Below are 24,759 nucleotides of genomic sequence, written 5' to 3'. Positions count from 1 at the left end.
GTCGGTCCTGTGGAAACAGGCCGGGTCGGTCCTGGGGGAGGACGCTGTGTCGGTCCTGGGGCAGGGGGCTGTGTCGGTCCTGGGGAAGGAGACTGGGTCGGTTCTGGGGAAGGATGCTGGGTCGGTCCTGGGGTAGGAGACTGGGTCGGCCCTGGGGCAGGAGGCTGGGTCGGTCTGGGGAAGGAGACTGCGTCGGTCTGGGGAAGGAGGCTGGGTCGGTCCTGGGGAAGGAGGCTGGGTCTGTCTGCGGAAGGAGGCTGGGTCGGTCCTGAGGAAGGAGACTGGGTCAGTCCTGGGGCAGGTGGCTGGGTCGGTCCTGGGGAAGGAGACTGGGTCGGTCCTGGGGCAGGGGGTTGGGCCGGTCCTGGGGAAGGAGGCTGGGCCGGTCCTGTGGAAACAGGCCGGGTCGGTCCTGGGGAAGGAGACTGGGTCGGTCCTGTGGATACAGGCCGGGTCGGTCCTGGGGAAGGAGGCTGGGTCGGTCCTGGGGGAGGCTGGGTCGGTCCTGGGGAAGGAGGCTGGGTCGGTCCTGGGGAAGGAGGCTGGGTCGGTCCTGGGGAAGGAGGCTGGGTCGGTCCTGGGGCAGGAGGCTGGGTCGGTCTAGGGAAAAGTGACTGGGTCAGTTCTGGGGAAGGAGACCGGGTCGGTCCTGGGGAAGGAGGCTGGGTCGGTCCTGGGGAAGGAGGCTGGGTCGGTCCTGGGGAAGGAGGCTGGGTCGGTCCTGGGGCAGGGGGCTGGGTCGTTCCTGGGGCAGGGGGCTGGGTCGGTCCTGGGGAAGGAGGCTGGGTCGGTCCTGGGGAAGGAGGCTGGGTCGGTCCTGGGGAAGAAGGCTGGGTCGGTCCTGGGGAAGGAGGCTGGGTCGGTCCTGGGGCAGGGGGCTGGGTCGTTCCTGGGGCAGGGGGCTGGGTCGGTCCTGGGGCAGGAGGCTGGGTCGGTCCTGGGGAAGGAGGCTGGGTCGGTCCTGGGGAAGGAGGCTGGGTCGGTCCTGGGGAAGGAGGCTGGGTCGGCCCTGGGTCAGGAGGCTGGGTCGGTCCTGGGGCAGGGGGCTGGGTCGGTCCTGGGGAAGGAGGCTGGGTCGGTCCTGGGGAAGGAGGCTGGGTCGGTCCTGGGGAAGGAGGCTGGGTCGGTCCTGGGGAAGGAGGCTGGGTCGTTCCTGGGGCAGGGGGCTGGGTCGGTCCTGTGGAAACAGGCCGGGTCGGTCCTGGGGGAGGAGGCTGGGTCGGTCCTGGGGAAGGAGGCTGGGTCGGTCCTGGGGAAGGAGACTGGGTCAGTCCTGGCGAAGGAGACTGGGTCCTCCTGGGGAAGGAGACTGGGTCGGTCCTGGGGAAGGAGACTGGGTCGGTCTGGGGCAGGAGGCTCGGTCGGTCCTGGGGCAGGAGGCTGGGTCGGTCTGGGGAAGGAGACTGGGTCGGTCCTGGGGAAGGAGACTGGGTCGGGCTGGGACAGGAGGCTGGGTCGGTCCTGGAGCAGGAAGCTGGGTCGGTCCTGGGGAAGGAGACCGGGTCGGTCCTGGGGAAGGAGACCGGGTCGGTCCTGGGGAAGGAGACTGGGTCGGTCTGTGGCAGGAGGCTGGGTCGGTCCTGGGGCGAGAGGCTGGGTCGGTCTGGGGCAGGAGGCCCGGTCATTCTAGGGAAGGAGGCTGGGTCGCTCTGGGGAAGGAGACTGGGTCGGTCTGGGGAAGGAGACTGGGTCGGGCTCGGGAAGGAGACAGGGTCGGTCCTGGGGAAGGAGGCTGGGTCGGTCCTGGGGCAGGTGGCTGGGTCGGTCCTGGGGAAGGAGACTGGGTCGTTCCTGGAGCAGGGGCCTGGGTCGGTCCTGGGGGAGGAGGCTGGGTCGGTCCTGGGGAAGGAGGCTGGGTCGGTCCTGGGGAAGGAGACTGGGTCAGTCCTGGCGAAGGAGACTGGGTCCTCCTGGGGAAGGAGACTGGGTCGGTCCTGGGGAAGGAGACTGGGTCGGTCTGGGGCAGGAGGCTCGGTCGGTCCTGGGGCAGGAGGCTGGGTCGGTCTGGGGAAGGAGACTGGGTCGGTCCTGGGGAAGGAGACTGGGTCGGGCTGGGACAGGAGGCTGGGTCGGTCCTGGAGCAGGAAGCTGGGTCGGTCCTGGGGAAGGAGACCGGGTCGGTCCTGGGGAAGGAGACCGGGTCGGTCCTGGGGAAGGAGACTGGTTCGGTCTGTGGCAGGAGGCTGGGTCGGTCCTGGGGCGAGAGGCTGGGTCGGTCTGGGGCAGGAGGCCCGGTCATTCTAGGGAAGGAGGCTGGGTCGCTCTGGGGAAGGAGACTGGGTCGGTCTGGGGAAGGAGACTGGGTCGGTCTGGGGAAGGAGACTGGGTCGGTCTCGGGAAGGAGACCGGGTCGGTCCTGGGGAAGGAGACTGGGTCGTTCCTGGAGCAGGGGCCTGGGTCGGTCCTGGGGAAGGAGACTTGGTCGGACCAGGGGCAGGGGGCCGGGTCGGTCCTGGGGAAGGAGGCTGGGTCGGTCCTGGGGAAGGAGACTGGGTCGGCCCTCGGTCAGGAGGCTGAGTCGGTCTGCGGAAGGAGGCTGTGTCGGTCTGGGGAAGGAGGCTGGGTCGGTCTGGGGAAGGAGGCTGGGTCGGTCTGGGGAAGGAGGCTGGGTCGGTCTGGGGAAGGAGGCTGGATCGGTCTGGGGAAGGAGGCTGGGTCGGTCTGGGGAAGGAGACTGGGTCGGCCCTCGGTCAGGAGGCTGGATCGGTCTGGGGAAGGAGGCTGAGTCGGTCTGGGGAAGGAGGCTGTGTCGGTCTGGGGCAGGAGGCTGGGTCGGTCTGGGGCAGGAGGCTGGGTCGGTCTGGGGCAGGAGGCTGGGTCGGTCTGGGGCAGGAGTCTGGGTCGGTCTGGTGCAGGAGGCTGGGTCGGTCTGGGGCAGGAGGCTGGGTCGGTCTGGTGCAGGAGGCTGGGTCGGTCTGGGGCAGGAGTCTGGGTCGGTCCTGGGGAAGGGGTCTGGGTCGGCCCTGGGTCAGGGGGCTGGGTCGGTCCTGGGGAAGGCGGCTGGGTCGGTCCTGTGGAAGGACGCTGTGTCGGTCCTGGGGCAGGGGGCTGGGCCGGTCCTGGGGAAGGAGGCTGGGTCGGTCCTGGGGAAGGAAACTGGGTCAGTCTGGGGCAGGAGGCTGGGTCGCTCCTCGGGAAGGAAGCTGGGTCGGTCCTCGGGAAGGGGGCTGGGTCGGTCCTGGGGCGAGAGGCTGGGTCGGTCTGGGGCAGGAGGCTCGGTCGGTCTAGGGAAGGAGGCTGGGTCGGTCTGGGGAAGGAGACTGGGTCGGTCCTGGGGAAGGAGGCTGGGACGGTCTGGGGAAGGAGACTGGGTCGGTCCTGGGGAAGGAGGCTGGGTCGGTCCTGGGGAAACAGGCTGCGTCGGTCCTGGGGAAGGAGGCTGGGTCGGTCCTGGGGCAGGGGGCTGGGTCGTTCCTGGGGCAGGGGGCTGGGTCGGTCCTGGGGAAGGAGGCTGGGTCGTTACTGGGGCAGGGGGCAGGGTCGGTCCAGGGGAAGGAGACTGGGTCGGTCCTGGGGAAGGAGGCTGGGTCGGTCCTGTGGAAACAGGCCGGGTCCGTCCTGGGGAAGGAGACTTGGTCGGTCCTGGGGAAGGAGGCTAGGTCGGTCCTGGGGAAGGATACTGGGTCGGTTCTGGGGAAGGAGGCTGTGTCGGTCCTGGGGAAGGAGACTGGGTCGGTCCTGGGGCAGGAGGCTGGGTCTGTCCTGGGGAAGGAGGCTGGATCGGTCTGCGGAAGGAGGGTGGGTCGGTCCTGAGGAAGGAGACTGGGTCGGTCCCGGGGGAGGAGACTGGGTCGGTCCTGGGGCAGGGGGTTGGGTCGGTCCTGGGGAAGGAGGCTGGGTCGGTCCTGGGGAAGGAGGCTGGGTCGGTCCTGGGGAAGGAGGCTGGGTCGGTCCTGGCGAAGGAGACTTAGTCCTCCTGGGGAAGGTGACTGGGTCGGTCTGGGGCTGGAGGCTCGGTCGGTCTAGGGAAGGAGGCTGGGTCGGTTCTGGGGGCAGGAGGCTGGGTCGGTCTGGGGAAGGAGACTGGGTCGGTCTGGGGAAGGAGACTGGGTCGGTCCTGGGGAAGGAGGCTGGGTCGGTCCTGGGGCAGGTGGCTGGGTCGGTCCTGGGGAAGGAGACTGGGTCGTTCCTGGAGCAGGGACCTGGGTCGGTCCTGGGGAAGGAGACTGGGTCGGCCCTCGGTCAGGAGGCTGGGTCGGTCTGGGGAAGGAGGCTGGGTCGGTCTGGGGAAGGAGGCTGGGTCGGTCTGGGGAAGGAGGCTGGGTCGGTCTGGGGAAGGAGGCTGGGTCGGTCTGGGGAAGGAGGCTGGGTCGGTCTGGGGAAGGAGGCTGGGTCGGTCCTGGGGAAGGAGACTGGGTCGGCCCTCGGTCAGGAGGCTGGGTCGGTCTGGGGAAGGAGGCTGGGTCGGACTGGGGATGGAGGCTGGGTCGGACTGGGTAAGGAGACTGGGTCGGTCTGGGGAAGGAGACTGGGTCGGTCCTGTGGCAGTAGGCTGGGTCGGTCTGGGGCAGGAGGCTGGGTCGGTCCTGGGGAAGGAGACTGGGTCGGCCCTCGGTCAGGAGGCTGGGTCGGTCTGGGGAAGGAGGCTGGGTCGGACTGGGGATGGAGGCTGGGTCGGACTGGGGATGGAGGCTGGGTCGGACTGGGTAAGGAGACTGGGTCGGTCTGGGGAAGGAGACTGGGTCGGTCCTGTGGCAGGAGGCTGGGTCGGTCTGGGGCAGGAGGCTGGGTCGGTCTGGTGCAGGAGGCTGGGTCAGTCTGGTGCAGGAGGTTGGGTCGGTCTGGTGCAGGAGGCTGGGTCGGTCTGGTGCAGGAGGCTGGGTCGGTCTGGGGCAGGAGGCTGGGTCGGTCTGGGGAAGGAGGCTGGGTCGGTCTGGGGCAGGAAGCTGGGTCGGTCTGGGGCAGGAGTCTGGGTCGGTCCTGGGGAAGGCGGCTGGGTCGGTCCTGTGGAAGGACGCTGTGTCGGTCCTGGGGCAGGGGGCTGGGACGGTCCTGGGGAAAGAGGCTGGGTCGGTCCTGGGGAAGGAGGCTGGGTCGGTCCTCGGGAAGGAGGCTGGGTCGGTCTTGGGGAAGGAGGCTGGGTCGGTCCTGGAGCAGGAGACTGGGTCGGTCCTGTGGAAGGAAACTGGGTCAGTCTGGGGCAGGAGGCTGGGTCGGTCCTCGGGAAGGAGGCTGGGTCGGATTTGGGGAAGGGGGCTGGGTCGGTCCTGGAGCAGGAGACTGGGGCGGTCCTGGGGAAGGAGACTGGGTAGGTCCTGGGGAAGGAGACTGGGACGGTCTGGGACAGGAGGCTGGGTCGGTCCTGGCGAAGGAGTCTGGGTCGGACCTGGGTCAGGGGGCTGGGTCAGTCCTGGGGAAGGCGGCTGGGTCGGTCCTGTGGAAGGACGCTGTGTCGGTCCTGGGGCAGGGGGCTTGGCCGGTCCTGGGGAAGGAGGCTGGGTCGGTCCTGGGGAAGGAGACTGGGTCGGTCTTGGGGAAGGAAACTGTGTCAGTCTGGGGCAGGAGGCTGGGTCTCTCCTCGGGAAGGAGGCTGGGTCGGTCCTGGGGAAGGGGGCTGGGTCGGTCCTGGGGAAGGAGTCTGGGTCGGACCTGGGGCAATGGGGCTGGGTCGGTCCTGGGGAAGGCGGCTGGGTCGACCTGGGGAAGGACGCTGTGTTGGTCCTGGGGCAGGGGGCTGGGCCGGTACTGGGGAAGGAGGCTGGGTCGGTCCTGGGGAAGGAGACTGGGTCGGTCCTGGGGAAGGAGACTGGGTCGGTCCTGGGGAAGGAAACTGGGTCGGTCCTCGGGAAGGAGGCTGTGTCGGTCCTGGGGAAGGGGGATGGGTCGGTCCTGGAGCAGTCGACTGGGGCGGTCCTGGGGAAGGAGACTGAGTAGGTCCTGGGGAAGGAGACTGGGATGGTCTGGGACAGGAGGCTGGGTCGGTCCTGGCGAAGGAGGCTGTGTCGGTCCTGGGGCAGGGGGCTGTGTCGGTCCTGGGGCAGGGGGCTGTGTCGGTCCTGGGGCAGGGGGCTGTGTCGGTCCTGGGGCAGGGGGCTGTGTCGGTCCTGGGGCAGGGGGCTGTGTCGGTCCTGGGGCAGGGGGCTGTGTCGGTCCTGGGGCAGGGGGCTGTGTCGGTCCTGGGGCAGGGGGCTGTGTCGGTCCTGGGGCAGGGGGCTGTGTCGGTCCTGGGGCAGGGGGCTGTGTCGGTCCTGGGGCAGGGGGCTGTGTCGGTCGTGGGGCAGGGGGCTGTGTCGGTCGTGGGGCAGGGGGCTGTGTCGGTCCTGGGGCAGGGGGCTGTGTCGGTCCTGGGGCAGGGGGCTGTGTCGGTCCTGGGGCAGGGGGCTGTGTCGGTCCTGGGGCAGGGGGCTGGGTCGGTCCTGGGGCAGGTGGCTGGGTCGGTCCTGGGGCAGGTGGCTGGGTCGGTCCTGGGGCAGGGGGCTGGGTCGGCCCTGGGGCAGGGGGCTGGGTCGGCCCTGGGGCAGGGGCTGGGTCAGTCCTGGGGAAGGTGGCTGGGTCGGTCCTGGGGAAGGAGGCTGGGTCGATCCTGGGGAAGGAAGCTGGATCGGTCTGCGGAAGGAGGCTGGGTCTGTCTGCGGAAGGAGGCTGGGTCTGTCTGCGGAAGGAGGCTGGGTCTGTCCTGAGGAAGGAGGCTGGGTCTGTCTGCGGAAGGAGGCTGGGTCTGTCTGCGGAAGGAGGCTGGGTCTGTCTGCGGAAGGAGGCTGGGTCTGTCTGTGGAAGGAGGCTGGGTCGTTCCTGAGGAAGGAGACTGGGTCGGTCCTGGGGCAGGTGGCTGGGTCGGTCCTGGGGCAGGGGGCTGCGTCGGTCCTGGGAAAGGAGACTGCGTCGGTCCTGGGATGGAGGCTGGGTCGGTGTGGGGAAGGAGGCTGTGTCGGCCCTGGGGAAGGAGACTGGGTCGGTCCTGGGGCAGGTGGCTGGGTCGGTCTGGGGAAGGAGACTGGGTCGGTCCTTGGGCAGGAGGCTGTGTCGGTCTGGGGAAGGAGACTGGGTCGGTCCTTGGGCAGGAGGCTGTGTCGGTCTGGGGAAGGAGACTGGGTCGGTCCTGGGGAAGGAGGCTGTGTCGGTCTGGGGAAGTAGGCTGTGTCGGTCCTGGGGCAGGAGGCTGTGTCGGTCTGAGGAAGGAGACCGGGTCGGTCCTGGGGAAGGAGACCGGGTCGGTCCTGGGGAAGGAGACTGGGTCGGTCTGTGGCAGGAGGCTGGGTCGGTCCTGGGGCGAGAGGCTGGGTCGGTCTGGGGCAGGAGGCCCGGTCATTCTAGGGAAGGAGGCTGGGTCGCTCTGGGGAAGGAGACTGGGTCGGTCTGGGGAAGGAGACTGGGTCGGTCTCGGGAAGGAGACAGGGTCGGTCCTGGGGAAGGAGGCTGGGTCGGTCCTGGGGCAGGTGGCTGGGTCGGTCCTGTGGAAGGAGACTGGGTCGTTCCTGGGGGAGGAGGCTGGGTCGGTCCTGGGGGAGGAGGCTGGGTCGGTCCTGGGGAAGGAGGCTGGGTCGGTCCTGGGGAAGGAGACTTGGTCAGTCCTGGCGAAGGAGACTGGGTCCTCCTGGGGAAGGAGACTGGGTCGGTCCTGGGGAAGGAGACTGGGTCGGTCTGGGGCAGGAGGCTCGGTCGGTCCTGGGGCAGGAGGCTGGGTCGGTCTGGGGAAGGAGACTGGGTCGGTCCTGGGGAAGGAGACTGGGTCGGGCTGGGACAGGAGGCTGGGTCGGTCCTGGAGCAGGAAGCTGGGTCGGTCCTGGGGAAGGAGACCGGGTCGGTCCTGGGGAAGGAGACCGGGTCGGTCCTGGGGCAGGAGGCTGGGTCGGTCTGGTGCAGGAGGCTGGGTCGGTCTGGGGCAGGAGTCTGGGTCGGTCCTGGGGAAGGGGTCTGGGTCGGACCTGGGTCAGGGGGCTGGGTCGGTCCTGGGGAAGGCTGCTGGGTCGGTCCTGTGGAAGGACGCTGTGTCGGTCCTGGGGCAGGGGGCTGGGCCGGTCCTGGGGAAGGAGGCTGGGTCGGTCCTGGGGAAGGAAACTGGGTCAGTCTGGGGCAGGAGGCTTGGTCGCTCCTCGGGAAGGAAGCTGGGTCGGTCCTCGGGAAGGGGGCTGGGTCGGTCCTGGGGCGAGAGGCTGGGTCGGTCTGGGGCAGGAGGCTGGGTCGGTCTAGGGAAGGAGGCTGGGTCGGTCTGGGGAAGGAGACTGGGTCGGTCCTGGGGAAGGAGGCTGGGTCGGTCTGGGGAAGGAGACTGGGTCGGTCCTGGGGAAGCAGGCTGGGTCGGTCCTGGGGAAACAGGCTGCGTCGGTCCTGGGGAAGGAGGCTGGGTCGGTCCTGGGGCAGGGGGCTGGGTCGTTCCTGGGGCAGGGGGCTGGGTCGGTCCTGGGGAAGGAGGCTGGGTCGTTACTGGGGCAGGGGGCAGGGTCGGTCCAGGGGAAGGAGACTGGGTCGGTCCTGGGGAAGGAGGCTGGGTCGGTCCTGTGGAAACAGGCCTGGTCCGTCCTGGGGAAGGAGACTTGGTCGGTCCTGGGGAAGGAGGCTAGGTCGGTCCTGGGGAAGGATACTGGGTCGGTTCTGGGGAAGGAGGCTGTGTCGGTCCTGGGGAAGGAGACTGGGTCGGTCCTGGGGCAGGAGGCTGGGTCTGTCCTGGGGAAGGAGGCTGGATCGGTCTGCGGAAGGAGGGTGGGTCGGTCCTGAGGAAGGAGACTGGGTCGGTCCCGGGGGAGGAGACTGGGTCGGTCCTGGGGCAGGGGGTTGGGTCGGTCCTGGGGAAGGAGGCTGGGTCGGTCCTGGGGAAGGAGGCTGGGTCGGTCCTGGGGAAGGAGGCTGGGTCGGTCCTGGCGAAGGAGACTTAGTCCTCCTGGGCAAGGTGACTGGGTCGGTCTGGGGCTGGAGGCTCGGTCGGTCTAGGGAAGGAGGCTGGGTCGGTTCTGGGGGCAGGAGGCTGGGTCGGTCTGGGGAAGGAGACTGGGTCGGTCTGGGGAAGGAGACTGGGTCGGTCCTGGGGAAGGAGGCTGGGTCGGCCCTGGGGCAGGTGGCTGGGTCGGTCCTGGGGAAGGAGACTGGGTCGTTCCTGGAGCAGGGACCTGGGTCGGTCCTGGGGAAGGAGACTGGGTCGGCCCTCGGTCAGGAGGCTGGGTCGGTCTGGGGAAGGAGGCTGGGTCGGTCTGGGGAAGGAGGCTGGGTCGGTCTGGGGAAGGAGGCTGGGTCGGTCTGGGGAAGGAGGCTGGGTCGGTCTGGGGAAGGAGGCTGGGTCGGTCTGGGGAAGGAGGCTGGGTCGGTCCTGGGGAAGGAGACTGGGTCGGCCCTCGGTCAGGAGGCTGGGTCGGTCTGGGGAAGGAGGCTGGGTCGGACTGGGGATGGAGGCTGGGTCGGACTGGGTAAGGAGACTGGGTCGGTCTGGGGAAGGAGACTGGGTCGGTCCTGTGGCAGGAGGCTGGGTCGGTCTGGGGCAGGAGGCTGGGTCGGTCCTGGGGAAGGAGACTGGGTCGGCCCTCGGTCAGGAGGCTGGGTCGGTCTGGGGAAGGAGGCTGGGTCGGACTGGGGATGGAGGCTGGGTCGGACTGGGGATGGAGGCTGGGTCGGACTGGGTAAGGAGACTGGGTCGGTCTGGGGAAGGAGACTGGGTCGGTCCTGTGGCAGGAGGCTGGGTCGGTCTGGGGCAGGAGGCTGGGTCGGTCTGGTGCAGGATGCTGGGTCAGTCTGGTGCAGGAGGCTCGGTCGGTCTGGTGCAGGAGGCTGGGTCGGTCTGGTGCAGGAGGCTGGGTCGGTCTGGGGCAGGAAGCTGGGTCGGTCTGGGGCAGGAGTCTGGGTCGGTCCTGGGGAAGGCGGCTGGGTCGGTCCTGTGGAAGGACGCTGTGTCGGTCCTGGGGAAGGAGGCTGGGTCGGTCCTGGGGAAGGAGACTGGGTCGGTCCTGTGGAAGGAAACTGGGTCAGTCTGGGACAGGAGGCTGGGTCGGTCCTCGGGAAGGAGGCTGGGTCGGTCTTGGGGAAGGGGGCTGGGTCGGTCCTGGGGCAGGGGGCTGGGACGGTCCTGGGGAAGGAGGCTGGGTCGGTCCTGGGGAAGGAGACTGGGTCGGTCCTGTGGAAGGAAACTGGGTCAGTCTGGGGCAGGAGGCTGGGTCGGTCCTCGGGAAGGAGGCTGGGTCGGTCTTTGGGAAGGGGGCTGGGTCGGTCCTGGGGAAGGAGACTGGGACGGTCTGGGACAGGAGGCTGGGTCGGTCCTGGCGAAGGAGTCTGGGTCGGACCTGGGTCAGGGGGCTGGGTCAGTCCTGGGGAAGGCGGCTGGGTCGGTCCTGTGGAAGGACGCTGTGTCGGTCCTGGGGCAGGGGGCTGGGCCGGTCCTGGGGAAGGAGGCTGGGTCGGTCCTGGGGAAGGAGACTGGGTCGGTCTTGGGGAAGGAAACTGTGTCAGTCTGGGGCAGGAGGCTGGGTCTCTCCTCGGGAAGGAGGCTGGGTCGGTCCTGGGGAAGGGGGCTGGGTCGGTCCTGGGGAAGGAGTCTGGGTCGGACCTGGGGCAATGGGGCTGGGTCGGTCCTGGGGAAGGCGGCTGGGTCGACCTGGGGAAGGACGCTGTGTTGGTCCTGGGGCAGGGGGCTGGGCCGGTACTGGGGAAGGAGGCTGGGTCGGTCCTGGGGAAGGAGACTGGGTCGGTCCTGGGGAAGGAGACTGGGTCGGTCCTGGGGAAGGAAACTGGGTCGGTCCTCGGGAAGGAGGCTTTGTCGGTCCTGGGGAAGGGGGATGGGTCGGTCCTGGAGCAGTCGACTGGGGCGGTCCTGGGGAAGGAGACTGAGTAGGTCCTGGGGAAGGAGACTGGGATGGTCTGGGACAGGAGGCTGGGTCGGTCCTGGCGAAGGAGGCTGTGTCGGTCCTGGGGCAGGGGGCTGTGTCGGTCCTGGGGCAGGGGGCTGTGTCGGTCCTGGGGCAGGGGGCTGTGTCGGTCCTGGGGCAGGGGGCTGTGTCGGTCCTGGGGCTGGGGGCTGTGTCGGTCCTGGGGCAGGGGGCTGTGTCGGTCCTGGGGCAGGGGGCTGTGTCGGTCCTGGGGCAGGGGGCTGTGTCGGTCCTGGGGCAGGGGGCTGTGTCGGTCCTGGGGCAGGGGGCTGTGTCGGTCGTGGGGCAGGGGGCTGTGTCGGTCGTGGGGCAGGGGGCTGTGTCGGTCGTGGGGCAGGGGGCTGTGTCGGTCGTGGGGCAGGGGGCTGTGTCGGTCCTGGGGCAGGGGGCTGTGTCGGTCCTGGGGCAGGGGGCTGGGTCGGTCCTGGGGCAGGTGGCTGGGTCGGTCCTGGGGCAGGGGGCTGGGTCGGCCCTGGGGCAGGGGGCTGGGTCGGCCCTGGGGCAGGGGCTGGGTCAGTCCTGGGGAAGGTGGCTGGGTCGGTCCTGGGGAAGGAGGCTGGGTCGATCCTGGGGAAGGAAGCTGGATCGGTCTGCGGAAGGAGGCTGGGTCTGTCTGCGGAAGGAGGCTGGGTCTGTCTGCGGAAGGAGGCTGGGTCTGTCCTGAGGAAGGAGGCTGGGTCTGTCTGCGGAAGGAGGCTGGGTCTGTCTGCGGAAGGAGGCTGGGTCTGTCTGCGGAAGGAGGCTGGGTCGTTCCTGAGGAAGGAGACTGGGTCGGTCCTGGGGCAGGTGGCTGGGTCGGTCCTGGGGCAGGGGGCTGCGTCGGTCCTGGGGAAGGAGACTGCGTCGGTCCTGGGATGGAGGCTGGGTCGGTGTGGGGAAGGAGGCTGTGTCGGCCCTGGGGAAGGAGACTGGGTCGGTCCTGGGGCAGGTGGCTGGGTCGGTCTGGGGAAGGAGACTGGGGCGGTCCTTGGGCAGGTGGCTGTGTCGGTCTGGGGAAGGAGACTGGGTCGGTCCTGGGGCAGGAGGCTGTGTCGGTCTGAGGAAGGAGGCTGGGTCGGTCCTGGGGAAGGGGGCTTGGTCGGTCCTGGAGCAGGAGACTGGGGCGGTCCTGGGGAAGGAGACTGGGTAGGTCCTGGGGAAGGGGTCTGGGACAGGAGGCTGGGTTGGTCCTCGGGAAGGAGGCTGGGTCGGTCCTGGGGCAGGGGGCTGGGTCGGTCCTGGGGCAGGGGGCTGGGTCGGTCGTGGGGAAGGAGGCTGGGTCAGTCCTGGGGAAGGAGGCTGGGTCGGTCTGGGGCAGGAGGCTGAGTCGGTCCTGAAGCAGGAGACTGGGTCGGTCCTGGGAAAGACGACTGGGTCGGTCTGGAACAGGAGGCTGGGTTGGTTCTGGGAAAGGAGACTGGGTTGGTCTGAAGAAGGAGGCTGGATCGGCCCTATGGCAGGGGGCTGGGTCGGTCCTGGCTCGGGGCTGGGTCGGTCCTGGGGCAGGAGGCTGGGTCGGTCTGGGGCAGGAGGCTGGGTCGGTCTGGGGCAGGAGGCTGGGTCGGTCTGGGGCAGGAGGCTGGGTCGGTCTGGGGCAGGAGGCTGGGTCGGTCTGGGGCAGGAGGCTGGGTCGGTCTGGGGCAGGAGGCTGGGTCGGTCTGGGGCAGGGGGCTGGGCCGGTCCTGGGGAAGGAGGCTGGGTCGGTCCTGGGGAAGGAGACTGGGTCGGTCTTGGGGAAGGAAACTGTGTCAGTCTGTGGCAGGAGGCTGGGTCTCTCCTCGGGAAGGAGGCTGGGTCGGTCCTGGGGAAGGGGGCTGGGTCGGTCCTGGGGAAGGAGTCTGGGTCGGACCTGGGGCAATGGGGCTGGGTCGGTCCTGGGGAAGGCGGCTGGGTCGACCTGGGGAAGGACGCTGTGTTGGTCCTGGGGCAGGGGGCTGGGCCGGTACTGGGGAAGGAGGCTGGGTCGGTCCTGGGGAAGGAGACTGGGTCGGTCCTGGGGAAGGAGACTGGGTCGGTCCTGGGGAAGGAGACTGGGTCGGTCCTCGGGAAGGAGGCTGTGTCGGTCCTGGGGAAGGGGGATGGGTCGGTCCTGGAGCAGTCGACTGGGGCGGTCCTGGGGAAGGAGACTGGGATGGTCTGGGACAGGAGGCTGGGTCGGTCCTGGCGAAGGAGGCTGTGTCGGTCCTGGGGCAGGGGGCTGTGTCGGTCCTGGGGCAGGGGGCTGTGTCGGTCCTGGGGCAGGGGGCTGTGTCGGTCCTGGGGCAGGGGGCTGTGTCGGTCCTGGGGCAGGGGGCTGTGTCGGTCCTGGGGCAGGGGGCTGTGTCGGTCCTGGGGCAGGGGGCTGTGTCGGTCCTGGGGCAGGGGGCTGTGTCGGTCCTGGGGCAGGGGGCTGTGTCGGTCGTGGGGCAGGGGGCTGTGTCGGTCGTGGGGCAGGGGGCTGTGTCGGTCGTGGGGCAGGGGGCTGTGTCGGTCCTGGGGCAGGGGGCTGTGTCGGTCCTGGGGCAGGGGGCTGGGTCGGTCCTGGGGCAGAGGGCTGGGTCGGTCCTGGGGCAGGTGGCTGGGTCGGTCCTGGGGCAGGGGGCTGGGTCGGCCCTGGGGCAGGGGGCTGGGTCGGCCCTGGGGCAGGGGCTGGGTCAGTCCTGGGGAAGGTGGCTGGGTCGGTCCTGGGGAAGGAGGCTGGGTCGATCCTGGGGAAGGAAGCTGGATCGGTCTGCGGAAGGAGGCTGGGTCTGTCTGCGGAAGGAGGCTGGGTCTGTCTGCGGAAGGAGGCTGGGTCTGTCTGTGGAAGGAGGCTGGGTCGTTCCTGAGGAAGGAGACTGGGTCGGTCCTGGGGCAGGTGGCTGGGTCGGTCCTGGGGCAGGGGGCTGCGTCGGTCCTGGGGCAGGTGGCTGGGTCGGTCCTGGGGCAGGGGGCTGCGTCGGTCCTGGGGAAGGAGACTGCGTCGGTCCTGGGATGGAGGCTGGGTCGGTGTGGGGAAGGAGGCTGTGTCGGCCCTGGGGAAGGAGACTGGGTCGGTCCTGGGGCAGGTGGCTGGGTCGGTCTGGGGAAGGAGACTGGGTCGGTCCTTGGGCAGGTGGCTGTGTCGGTCTGGGGAAGTAGGCTGTGTCGGTCCTGGGGCAGGAGGCTGTGTCGGTCTGAGGAAGGAGGCTGGGTCGGTCCTCGGGAAGGAGGCAGGGTCGGTCCTCGGGAAGGAGGCTGGGTCGGTCCTGGGGAAGGGGGCTTGGTCGGTCCTGGAGCAGGAGACTGGGGCGGTCCTGGGGAAGGAGACTGGGTAGGTCCTGGGGAAGGGGTCTGCGACAGGAGGCTGGGTTGGTCCTCGGGAAGGAGGCTGGGTCGGTCCTGGGGCAGGGGGCTGGGTCGGTCCTGGGGCAGGGGGCTGGGTCGGTCGTGGGGAAGGAGGCTGGGTCAGTCCTGGGGCAGGAGGCTGAGTCGGTCCTGAAGCAGGAGACTGGGTCGGTCCTGGGAAAGACGACTGGGTCGGTCTGGAACAGGAGGCTGGGTTGGTTCTGGGAAAGGAGACTGGGTTGGTCTGAAGAAGGAGGCTGGATCGGCCCTATGGCAGGGGGCTGGGTCGGTCCTGGCTCAGGGGGCTGGGTCGGTCCTGGGGCAGGAGGCTGGGTCGGTCTGGGGCAGGAGGCTGGGTCGGTCTGGGGCAGGAGGCTGGGTCGGTCTGGGGCAGGAGGCTGGGTCGGTCTGGGGCAGGAGGCTGGGTCGGTCTGGGGCAGGAGGCTGGGTCGGTCTGGGGCAGGAGGCTGGGTCGGTCTGGGGCAGGAGGCTGGGTCGGTCTGGGGCAGGAGGCTGGGTCGGTCTGGTGCAGGAGGCTGGGTCGGTCTGGGGCAGGAGGCTGGGTCGGTCTGGGGCAGGAGGCTGGGTCGGTCTGGTGCAGGAGGCTGGGTCGGTCTGGGGCAGGAGGCTGGGTCGGTCTGGGGCAGGAGGCTGGGTCGGTCTGGTGCAGGAGGCTGGGTCGGTCTGGTGCAGGAGGCTGGGTCGGTCTGGTGCAGGAGGCTGGGTCGGTCTGGGGCAGGGGGCTGGGCTGGTCCTGGGGAAGGAGGCTGCGTCGGTCCTGGGGCAGGGGGCTGGGCTGGTCCTGGGGAAGGCGGCTGGGTCTGTCCTGTGGAAGGACGCTGTGTTGGTCCTGGGGCAGGGGGCTGGGCTGGTCCTGGGGAAGGAGGCTGCGTCGGACCTGGGGCAGGACGCTGGATCAGTCCTGGGGAAGGCGGTTGGGTCGGTCCTGAGGAAGGACGCTGGGTCGGTCCTGGGGCAGGGGGCTGGGCCGGTCCTGGGGAAGGAGACTGGGTCCGTCTTGGGGAAGGAAACTGGGTCAGTCTGGGGCAGGAGGCTGGGTCGCTCCTCGGGAAGGAGGCTGGGTCGGTCCTGGGGAAGGGGGCTGGGTCGGTCCTCGGGAAGGAGTCTGGGTCGGACCTGGGGCAGGGGGCTAGGTCGGTCCTGGGGAAAGCGGCTGGGTCGGCCATGGGGAAGGAGGCTGGGTCAGTCCTGGGGCAGGGGGCTGGGCCGGTCCTGGGGAAGGAGGCTGGGTCGGTCCTGGGGAAGGAGACTGGGTCAGTCTGGGGCAGGAGGCTGGGTCGGTCATCGGGAAGGAGGCTGGGTCAGTCCTGGGGAAGGGGGATGGGTCGGTCCTGGAGCAGTCGACTGGGGCGGTCCTGAGGAAGGAGACTGGGATGGTCTGGGACAGGAGGCTGGGTTGGTCCTGGCGGAGGAGGCTGGCTTGGTCTGAGGAAGGAGGCTGTGTCGGCCCTGGGGCAGGGGGCTGTGTCGACCCTGGGGCAGGGGGCTGTGTCGGCCCTGGGGCAGGGGGCTGTGTCGGTCCTGGGGCAGGGGGCTGGGTTGGTCCTGGGGCAGGGGGCTGGGTCGGTCCTGGGGCAGGGGGCTGGGTCGGTCCTGGGGCAGGGGGCTGGGTCGGTCCTGGGGCAGGGGGCTGGGTCGGTCCTGGGGCAGGGGGCTGGGTCGGTCCTGGGGAAGGTGGCTGGGTCGGTCCTGGGGAAGGTGGCTGGATCGGTCTGCGGAAGGAGGCTGGGTCTGTCTGCGGAAGGAGGCTGGGTCTGTCTGCGGAAGGAGGCTGGGTCTGTCTGCGGAAGGAGGCTGGGTCTGTCTGCGGAAGGAGGCTGGGTCTGTCTGCGGAAATAGGCTGGGTCTGTCTGCGGAAGGAGGCTGGGTCTGTCTGCGGAAGGAGGCCTGGTCTGTCTGCGGAAGGAGGCTGGGTCGGTCCTGAGGAAGGAGACTGGGTCGGTCCTGGGGCAGGTGGCTGGGTCGGTCCTGGGGCAGGGGGCTGCGTATGTCTGAGGAAGGAGGCTGGGTCGGTCCTGGGGAAGGAGACTGCGTCGGGCCTGGGAAGGAGGCTGGGTCGGTGTGGGGAAGGAGGCTGTGTCGGCCCTGGGGAAGGACACTGGGTCAGTCCTGTGGAAGGAGACTGGGTCAGTCCTGGGGAAGGAGACTGCGTCGGTCCTGTGAAGGAGGCTGGGTCTGTCCTGGGGAAGTAGACTGGGTCGGTCCTGGGGCAGGCGGCTGTGTCGGTCCTGTGGAAACAGGCTGGGTCGGACCTGGGGAAGGAGGCTGGGTCGGTCCTGAGGAAGGAGACTGGGTCGGTCCTGGGGAAGGAGGCTGGGTCGGTCCTGGGGAAGGGGGCTGTGCCGGTCCTGGGGAAGGAGACTGGGTCGGTCCTGGGGAAGGAGGCTGGATCGGTCTGCGGAAGGAGGCTGGGTCTGTCTGCGGAAGGAGGCTGGGTTGGTCCTGAGGAAGGAGACTGGGTCGGTCCTTGGGCAGGAGGCTGGGTCGGTCCTGGGGCAGGTGGCTGGGTCGGTCTGGGGAAGGAGGCTGTGTCGGTCCTGGGGCAGGAGGCTGTGTCGGTCTGAGGAAGGAGGCTGGGTCGGTCCTCGGGAACGAGGCTGGGTCGGTCCTGGGGAAGGGGGCTTGGTCGGTCCTGGGGAAGGAGACTGGGTAGGTCCTGGGGAAGGGGTCTGGGACAGGAGGCTGGGTTGGTCCTGGCGAAGGAGGCTGGCTTGGTCTGAGGAAGGAGGCTGGGTCGGTCCTGGGGCAGGGGGCTGGGTCGGTCCTGGGGCAGGGGGCTGGGTCAGTCGTGGGGAAGGAGGCTGGGTCAGTCCTGGGGAAGGAGGCTGGGTCGGTCTGGGGCAGGAGGCTCGGTCGGTCTAGGGAAGGAGGCTGGGTCGGTCGTGAAGCAGGAAACTGTGGCGGTCCTGGGGAAGAAGACTGGGTCGGTCTGGAACAGGAGGCTGGGTTGGTCTGAGGAAGGAGGCTGGATCGGTCCTGGCGCAGGGGGCTGGGTCGGTCCTGGGAAAGGAGACTGGGTTGGTCCTGGGGCAGGAGGCTGGGTCGGTCCTGGGGAAGGAGACTGGGTCGGTACTGGGGAAGGAGACTGGGTCGGTCCTGGGGAAGGAGACTGGGTCGGTCCTGGGGAAGGAGACTGGGTCGGTCCTGGGGAAGGAGACTGGGTCGGTCCTGGGGAAGGAGACTGGGTCGGTCTGGGGAAGGAGGCTGGGTCGTTCCTGGGGTCGGAGGCTGGGTTGGTCCAGGGGAAGGAGTCTGGGTCGGTCCTGGGGAAGGAGACTGGGTCAGTCCTGAGGAAGGAGTCTGGGTCAGTCCTGGGGCAGGGGGCTGCGTAGGTCTGGGGAAGGAGGCTGGGTCGGTCCTGGGGAAGGAGACTGGGTCGGTCCTGGGGCAGGAGGCTGGGTCGGTCTGGGGAAGGAAGCTGTGTCGGTCCTGGGGAAGGAGGCTGGATCGGTCTGCGGAAGGAGGCTGGGTCTGTCTGCGGAAGGAGGCTGGGTCTGTCTGCGGAAGGAGGCTGGGTCTGTCTGCGGAAGGAGGCTGGGTCGGTCCTGAGGAAGGAGGCTGGGTCGGTCCTGGGGCAGGAGGCTGGGTTGGTCCTGGGGAAGGAGACTGGGTCGGTCTGGGGAAGGAGACTGGGTCGGTCTGGGGAAGGAGGCTGGGTTGGTCCTGGTACAGGGATTTGGGTCAGTCCTGGGGCAGGAGGCTGGGTCTGTCCTGGGGAAGGAGACTGGGTCCTCCTAGGGAAGGAGACTGGGTCGGCCCTGGGGAAGGAGACTGGGTCGGTCCTGGGGAAGGAGACTGGGTCGGTCCTGGGGAAGGAGACTGGGTCGGTCCTGGGGAAGGAGACTGGGTCTGTCCTGGGGAAGGAGACTGGGTCGGTCCTGGGGAAGGAGACTGGGTCGGTCTGGGGCAGGAGGCTGGGACGGTCTGGGGTCGGAGGCTCGGTCAGTCTAGGGAAGGAGGCTGTGTCGGTTCTGGGGCAGGAGGCTGGGTCGGTCTGGGGAAGGAGACTGGGTCGGTCCTGGGGAAGGAGACTGGGTCGGTCTGGGACAGGAGGCTGGGTCGGTCCTGGGGAAGGAGGCTGGGTTCGTCTGAGGAAGGAGGCTGTGTCGGCCCTGGGGAAGGAGACTGGGTCGGTCCTGGGGCAGGTGGCTGGGTAGGTCTGGGGAAGGAGACTGGGTCGGTCCTTGGGCAGGTGGCTGTGTCGGTCTGGGGAAGTAGGCTGTGTCGGTCCTGGGGCAGGAGGCTGTGTCGGTCTGAGGAAGGAGGCTGGGTCGGTCCTCGGGAAGGCGGCTGGGTCGGTCCTGGGGAAGGGGGCTTGGTCGGTCCTGGAGCAGGAGACTGGGGCGGTCCTGGGGAAGGAGACTGGGTAGGTCCTGGGGAAGGGGTCTGGGACAGGAGGCTGGGTTGGTCCTGGCGAAGGAGGCTGGCTTGGTCTGAGGAAGGAGGCTGGGTCGGTCCTGGGGCAGGGGGCTGGGTCGGTCCTGCGGCAGGGGGCTGGGTCGGTCGTGGGGAAGGAGGCTGGGTCAGTCCTGGGGAAGGAGACTGGGTCGGTCCTGGGGAAGGAGGCTGAGTCGGTCCTGAAGCAGGAGACTGTGGCGGTCCTGGGGAAGACGACTGGGTCGGTCCTGGGGAAGGAGGCTGGGTTGGTCTGAAGAAGGAGGCTGGATCGGTCCTGGCGCAGGGGGCTGGGTCGGTCCTGGCTCAGGGGGCTGGGTCGGTCCTGGGAAAGGAGACTGGGTTGGTCCTGGGGCAGGAGGCTGGGTCGGTCTGGGGCAGGAGGCTGGGTCGGTCTGGTGCAGGAGGCTGGGTCGGTCCTGGGGAGGGAGGCTGGGTCGGACCTGGGGAAGGAGTCTGGGTCGGTCCTGGGGAAGGAGGCTGGGTCAGTCCTGGTTTCAGGAAGCTGGGTCGGTTCTGGGGAAGGAGACTGGGTCGGTCCTGGGGAAGGGGGCTGGGTCGGTCTGGGGAAGGAGACTGGGTCGGCCTGGGGAAGGAGACTGGGTCGGTGGTGGGGCTGGGGTCTGGGTCTGTCTGAGGCAGGTGACCGAGTCGGTCCTGGGGAAGGAGACCGTGTCGGTCCTGGGGAAGGAGACTGGGTAGGTCTGGGGAAGGAGGCTGGGTCGGTCTGGGGCAGGAGACTGGGTACGTCTGGGGAAGGAGGCTGTGTCGGTCTGGGGAAGGAGGCTGGGTCGGTCCTGGGGATGGAGACTGGGTCGGTCCTGGGGAAGGAGACTGGGTCGGTCTGGGGAAGGAGGCTGGGTCGGTCCTGGGGCAGGAGGCTGGGTCGGTCTGGGGCAGGAGGCTGGGTCGGTCTGGGGAAGGAGGCTGGGTCGGACCTGGGGAGGGAGGCTGGGTCGGTCCTGGGGAAGGAGACTGGGTCGTTCTGGGGAAGGAGGCTGGGTCGGTCCTGGGGAAGGAGATTGGGTCGGTCTGGGGAAGGAGACTGGGTCGGTCTGGGGAAGGAGGCTGGGTCGGTCTGGGGAAGGAGACTGGGTCGGTCTGGGGAAGGAGACTGGGTCGGTCTGGGGAAGGAGGCTGGGTCGGTCTGGGGAAGGAGACTGGGTCGGTCCTGGGGATGGAGACTGGGTCGGACTGCGGAAGGAGGCTGGGTCGGTCTGGGGAAGGAGACTGGGTCGGTCCTGGGGATGGAGACTGGGTCGGTCTGGGGAAGGAGACTGGGTCGGTCTGGGGAAGGAGGCTGGGTCGGTCTGGGGAAGGAGACTGGGTCGGTCTGGGGCAGGAGGCTGGGTCGGTCTGGGGAAGGAGGCTGGGTCGGTCTGGGGAAGGAGGCTGGGTCGGTCTGGGGAAGGAGGCTGGGTCAGTCTGGGGAGGGAGGCTGGGTCGGTCCTGGGGAGGGAGGCTGGGTCGGTCCTGGGGAGGGAGGCTGGGTCGGTCCTGGGGAAGGAGACTGGGTCGGTCCTGGGGAAGGAGATTGGGTCGGTCTGGGGAAGGAGACTGGGTCGGTCTGGGGAAGGAGGCTGGGTCGGTCTGGGGAAGGAGGCTGGGTCGGTCTGGGGAGGGAGGCTGGGTCGGTCCTGGGGAAGGAGACTGGGTCGGTCTGGGGAAGGAGACTGGGTCGGTCTGGGGAGGGAGGCTGGGTCGGTCTGGGGAGGGAGGCTGGGTCGGTCTGGGGAGGGAGGCTGGGTCGATCCTGGGGAAGGAGGCTGGGTCGGTCCTGGGGAAGGAGACTGGGTCGGTCTGGGGAGGGAGGCTGGGTCGGTCTGGGGAGGGAGGCTGGGTCGGTCTGGGGAGGGAGGCTGGGTCGATCCTGGGGAAGGAGGCTGGGTCGGTCCTGGGGAGGGAGGCTGGGTCGTTCCTGGGGCAGGGGGCTGGGTCGGTCCTGGGGAAGGAGGCTGGGTCGGTCCTGGGGAAGGAGGCTGTCACAGTGAATGAAGCCTCCCTGGCAGCTTCCTGTTTTTTTGGGCCATGTGTGGTATTGGGTTTTCATTCTGGAGAAGGAACATTGACCCCATTGGATTGCTGTCACCTTCCTCTTTGAGGCCCATTGGCTATTTTGCTCTTTGTTTAATGATGGATCCGCCTGGTATATGGACTGGACAGTTCTCAGCTCAGTCCTTTCCACACTAAACCATTTGCCTGTGGCTAGTTTGAACTTGAAACTCGAGCAGAGGGTCATTTTTCATCCCAACTTTGTTGGTTTGCTCTTTCAGCCACTCCTGAAAGGGTGGAGGCTCTGCCTGATCATGTGGATGGCCGGTCCAGGATGAGGATTCGGCATGACCTTGCGGTGTTACCCGCTGACCTGATTAACCAGATTGGTCATCGCTGTCATCCCAAGCTGTACGTGGAGGGTGACCCATCAGAGAAACTCGAGCTGGTGACAGGTGAGCAACACAAACTAACGCCATGATCCATCAGTCCATCCCCATCACAGACACACAGTGTGATGGTTAAACCATACTAACCGCGGGTGGACCAAGTTAAACTGTACTAACCCCGGGTGGACCAGGTTAACCGCAATAACCCTGGGTGGACCAGGTTAACCGTACTAACCCTGGGTGGACCAGGTTAAACTGTACTAACCCCAGGTGGACCAGGTGAAACGGTACTAAACCTATGTGGACCAGGTTAAACTGTACCAACTCCTGGTGGACCAGGTTAAACTATACTAACCGTGGGTGGACCAGGTTAAACTGTACTAACCATGGGTGGACCGGGTTAAACTGTACCAACTCCTGGTGGACCAGGTTAAACTATACTAACCGCGGGTGGACCAGGTTAAACTGTACTAACCCCGGGTGGACCAGGTTAAACCGTACTAACCCTGGGTGGACCATGTTAAACCATACTAACCCGGGTAGACCAGGTTAACTGTACTAACCCTGGGTGGACCATGTTGAACCATACTAACCCGGGTAGACCAGGTTAACTGTACTAACCCTGGGTGGACCATGTTAAACCATACTAACCCGGGTAGACCAGGTTAAACTGTACTAACCCGGGTTGGACCAGGTTAAATGTTCCAGGCAGTCTGGGTTGGGAGGGGCTGAGTTTGAATGTGGGTCTGTTTTTCTGGGAAGGAAGTGACATTTTCACTGGATTAGGGCATAAAGTGCTCAATGACACTAAAATGTGGTGGATGCACATCGCAAGACACAGAAATGGGATAGGGAGAGGTGAAAGAATCAGCCAGTTTCCCTGCTCCTTCTGCAAAGTGCTAGAGCCAGTATGAAAGTGGGAATGTGCAATTGCACTCAGTTAACAACAGCAGCTTGTATTTATGTAGAACAAAGAAATGTACAGCACAGGAACAGGCCCTTCGGCCCTCCAAGCCTGCGCCGACCATGCTGCCCGTCTAAACTAAAATCTTCTACACTTCCGTGGTCCATATCCCTCTATTCCCATCCTATTCATGTATTTGTCAAGATGCTCCTTAAACGTCACTATCGTCCCTGCTTCCACCACCTCCTCCGGCAGCGAGTTCCAGGCACCCACTACCCTCTGTGTAAAAAAACTTACCTCGTACATCTACTCTAAACCTTGCCTCTCTCACCTTAAACCTATGCCCCTAGTAATTGACCCCTCTACCCTGGGAAAAAGCCTCTGACTATCCACTCTGTCTATGCCCCTCATAATTTTGTAGACCTCTATCAGGTCGCCCCTCAACCTCCTTCGTTCCAGTGAGAACAAACCAAGTTTATTCAGCCTCTTAATATATCTTAATATATTATTAAGATCGCCCTGGAGACCAATAACTTTGACTAGGCAAATATTCCCAAACAACCGCACAAAATAACCAATGGACAAGATTTCACTTTTTCAGACTTGTATGGTTACAGACAACCTAAAGGTAACATATTTCAAATATCGACTCACAGGCAAATCGTACATCAGTTTTAACAAAAAGGTAAATTTGTTTAACTTTATTCCGTGCTTCAGGCACGCGTGTAGTATCCAGTAGCTTCTCCCAGCTCTACAGCTGAGCTCAGTTACTCCTCGATACGCTGAGTCAAATTGCCAGTGTCTTTTACCATCACTCCACTCCCACCAAGTCTTCAGCATCTGATTATCACCAGAAAGGTACATCTCGACGAATCCCCTCTCCCTCAGGTCTCGACGGTCGTGACGATTCGGAACTCCAGAGGTTCTGGTATCCGAGCGATTTAAAAAGTTTAGTTGGATCTGGTGAAACCTTTAGTTGGTTCTGGTGAAACCTTTCTTCCCACCTGGATTGTCAGATCGTGGAGAGTTTTACTTCTGCTCTCCATCAGTGCCGACAGGACAGCGATGATCTGTTCCTTTGAGAGTTCCAATTCTCTCCTCCTTGCTTCTCGTCAGTAGCTTTTTCTTTGTTCTGTGAGAGGTGCCAAAACTGCAACTTCATACCTCAATGGGTTTTTATTTGACATTCCCCTCCCTCCTCACCTCTCAACCCCACAGCCCCTCCTCACCCTCCTCACCTCCCAACCCCATGGCACCTCCTCTCCCTCCTCACCTCTCAACCCCACAGCACCTCCTCACCTCCCAACCCCATGGCACCTCCTCTCCCTCCTCAACTCTCAACCCCATGGCACCTCCTTTCCCTCCTCACCTCTCAACCCCATGGCACCTCCTCTCCCTCCTCAACTCTCAACCCCATGGCACCTCCTCTCCCTCCTCAACTCTCAATCCCATGGCACCTCCTTTCCCTCCTCACCTCTCAACCCCATGGCACCTCCTCACCCTCCTCACCTCTCAACCCCATGGCAACGCGGGTAGAGAAAGTAGTAAAGAAGGCATACAGCATGCCTGCCTTCATTGGCTGGGGCATTGAGTATAAAAATTGCCAAGTCATACTGCAGCTGTATAGAACCTTAGTTCGGCCACACTTGGTATTTAATATTCAAATCTGGTCGCCACACTACCAGAAGGATGAGGAGGCTTTGGCGAGAGTATCGAAGAGGTTTACCAGGATGTTGCCTGGTATGGAGGGCATTAGCGATTGGGAGAGGTCGGATAAACCCGGCTTGTTCTCACTGGAACGACGGAGGTTGAGGGGCAACCTGACAGAAGTCTCTAAAATTATGAGGAGCATTGACAGAGTGGATTGTCAGAACTTTTTCCCAGGGTGGAAGAGTCAATTCCTAGGGGACATAGGATTAAGGTGCGAGGGGCAAAGTTTAGACGAGATGTGCGATAGGACAGCAAAATTACAAACAGAGATGCTTAATCTCAGGGAGAGGGATCGAGTTGGTAGCTAGGGAAAGGTGTTTGTGATGGGGTGGGTACGGAGACAACGGCTTCCATCTTCCCAGCATTTAATTGGAGGGACTTTCTGCTCCTTCAGTCGGGAGAAAGGAGGTGGTGAGGTAGAGTTGGGTGTTACAGGAACATGTGGAGACTGATTTCACACAGTTGAGTAAAACTATAGTGACTGCCCAGCACAGTTGGTTAGGAGATAAGTTGGTGGGCAGTTACTGTGCCTTGTGTGGTCCTTGAGAAAGTTCACTGTTGACCGATGGTTCGTCCTGCTGTTGAACCCACAGGTACGAGTGTGTACATCACACGAGCTCAACTGATGAACTGCCACATCTGTGCGGGGACAAGACACAAGGTTTTGCTACGGAGGCTGCTGGCTGCATTTTTTGATCGGTGAGTTAGAACTTGCCAGTTGTCACCTGGTCTGTCAGGTTTGTCTGGTCCACGATTATAACTAACAAAACAGCTGCTGAACTGTGCGAACGTTTACAGAAAACATTTTTGTCCCTACAGTCGGAGTGCCAACTCTGCTTGGGACTATTCCTGGAGGTTTCATCGCATAATTAAATGCCGCACTCCCACCATTGATCCATCCTTCAGGCACACAGCCTTCTTCCAGGATCGGGATCGTCATCTTTGTTATCTGAGTGGATTAATATTGACCGCCAGTGAAAGAGTTTCTCCATCTCTATAGAATCAAATAATGAAAAAATAATTAATTTTCCTAGTTTTTCTTCTAAGATTGTCAGATCACCAGTGTCCCTAAGATTAATCTTCAACTTTAGGGCAGCACGGTGGCGCAATGGGTTAGCACTGCAGCCTCACGGTGCTGAGGTCCCAGGTTCGATCCCGGCTCTGGGTCACTGTCCGTGTGGAGTTTGCACATTCTCCCCGTGTTTGCGTGGGTTTCGCCCCCACAACCCAAAGATGTGCAGGGTAGGTGGATTTGTCACGCTAAATTGTCCCTTAATTGGAAAAAATGAATTGGGTA

At 65.7% G+C, this 24,759-nt stretch overlaps 1 protein-coding gene across 3 annotated transcripts in view; it reads left to right on the top strand.

Moving 5' to 3' along the window:
- The window catches only part of LOC140426654 (nucleus accumbens-associated protein 1-like), a 92,140-nt gene that overhangs the window by 58,365 nt on the left and 9,016 nt on the right, over nt 1-24,759 (top strand). For 2 of the 3 annotated variants that reach the window (XM_072511736.1, XM_072511737.1), the window contains 2 exons: nt 20,741-20,914; nt 24,056-24,161. In XM_072511736.1, the coding sequence (XP_072367837.1) occupies nt 20,741-20,914; nt 24,056-24,161 (280 nt within the window). The remainder of the gene's footprint in view (nt 1-20,740; nt 20,915-24,055; nt 24,162-24,759) is intronic. The other variant, XM_072511738.1, reaches the window with a different exon arrangement.

Source organism: Scyliorhinus torazame, chromosome 7 (assembly GCF_047496885.1).
Source record: "Scyliorhinus torazame isolate Kashiwa2021f chromosome 7, sScyTor2.1, whole genome shotgun sequence".
Taxonomy (NCBI): domain Eukaryota; kingdom Metazoa; phylum Chordata; class Chondrichthyes; order Carcharhiniformes; family Scyliorhinidae; genus Scyliorhinus; species Scyliorhinus torazame.
Note: the sequence above shows the minus strand (reverse complement) of the source record. Positions and strands in the feature narration are given on the sequence as shown.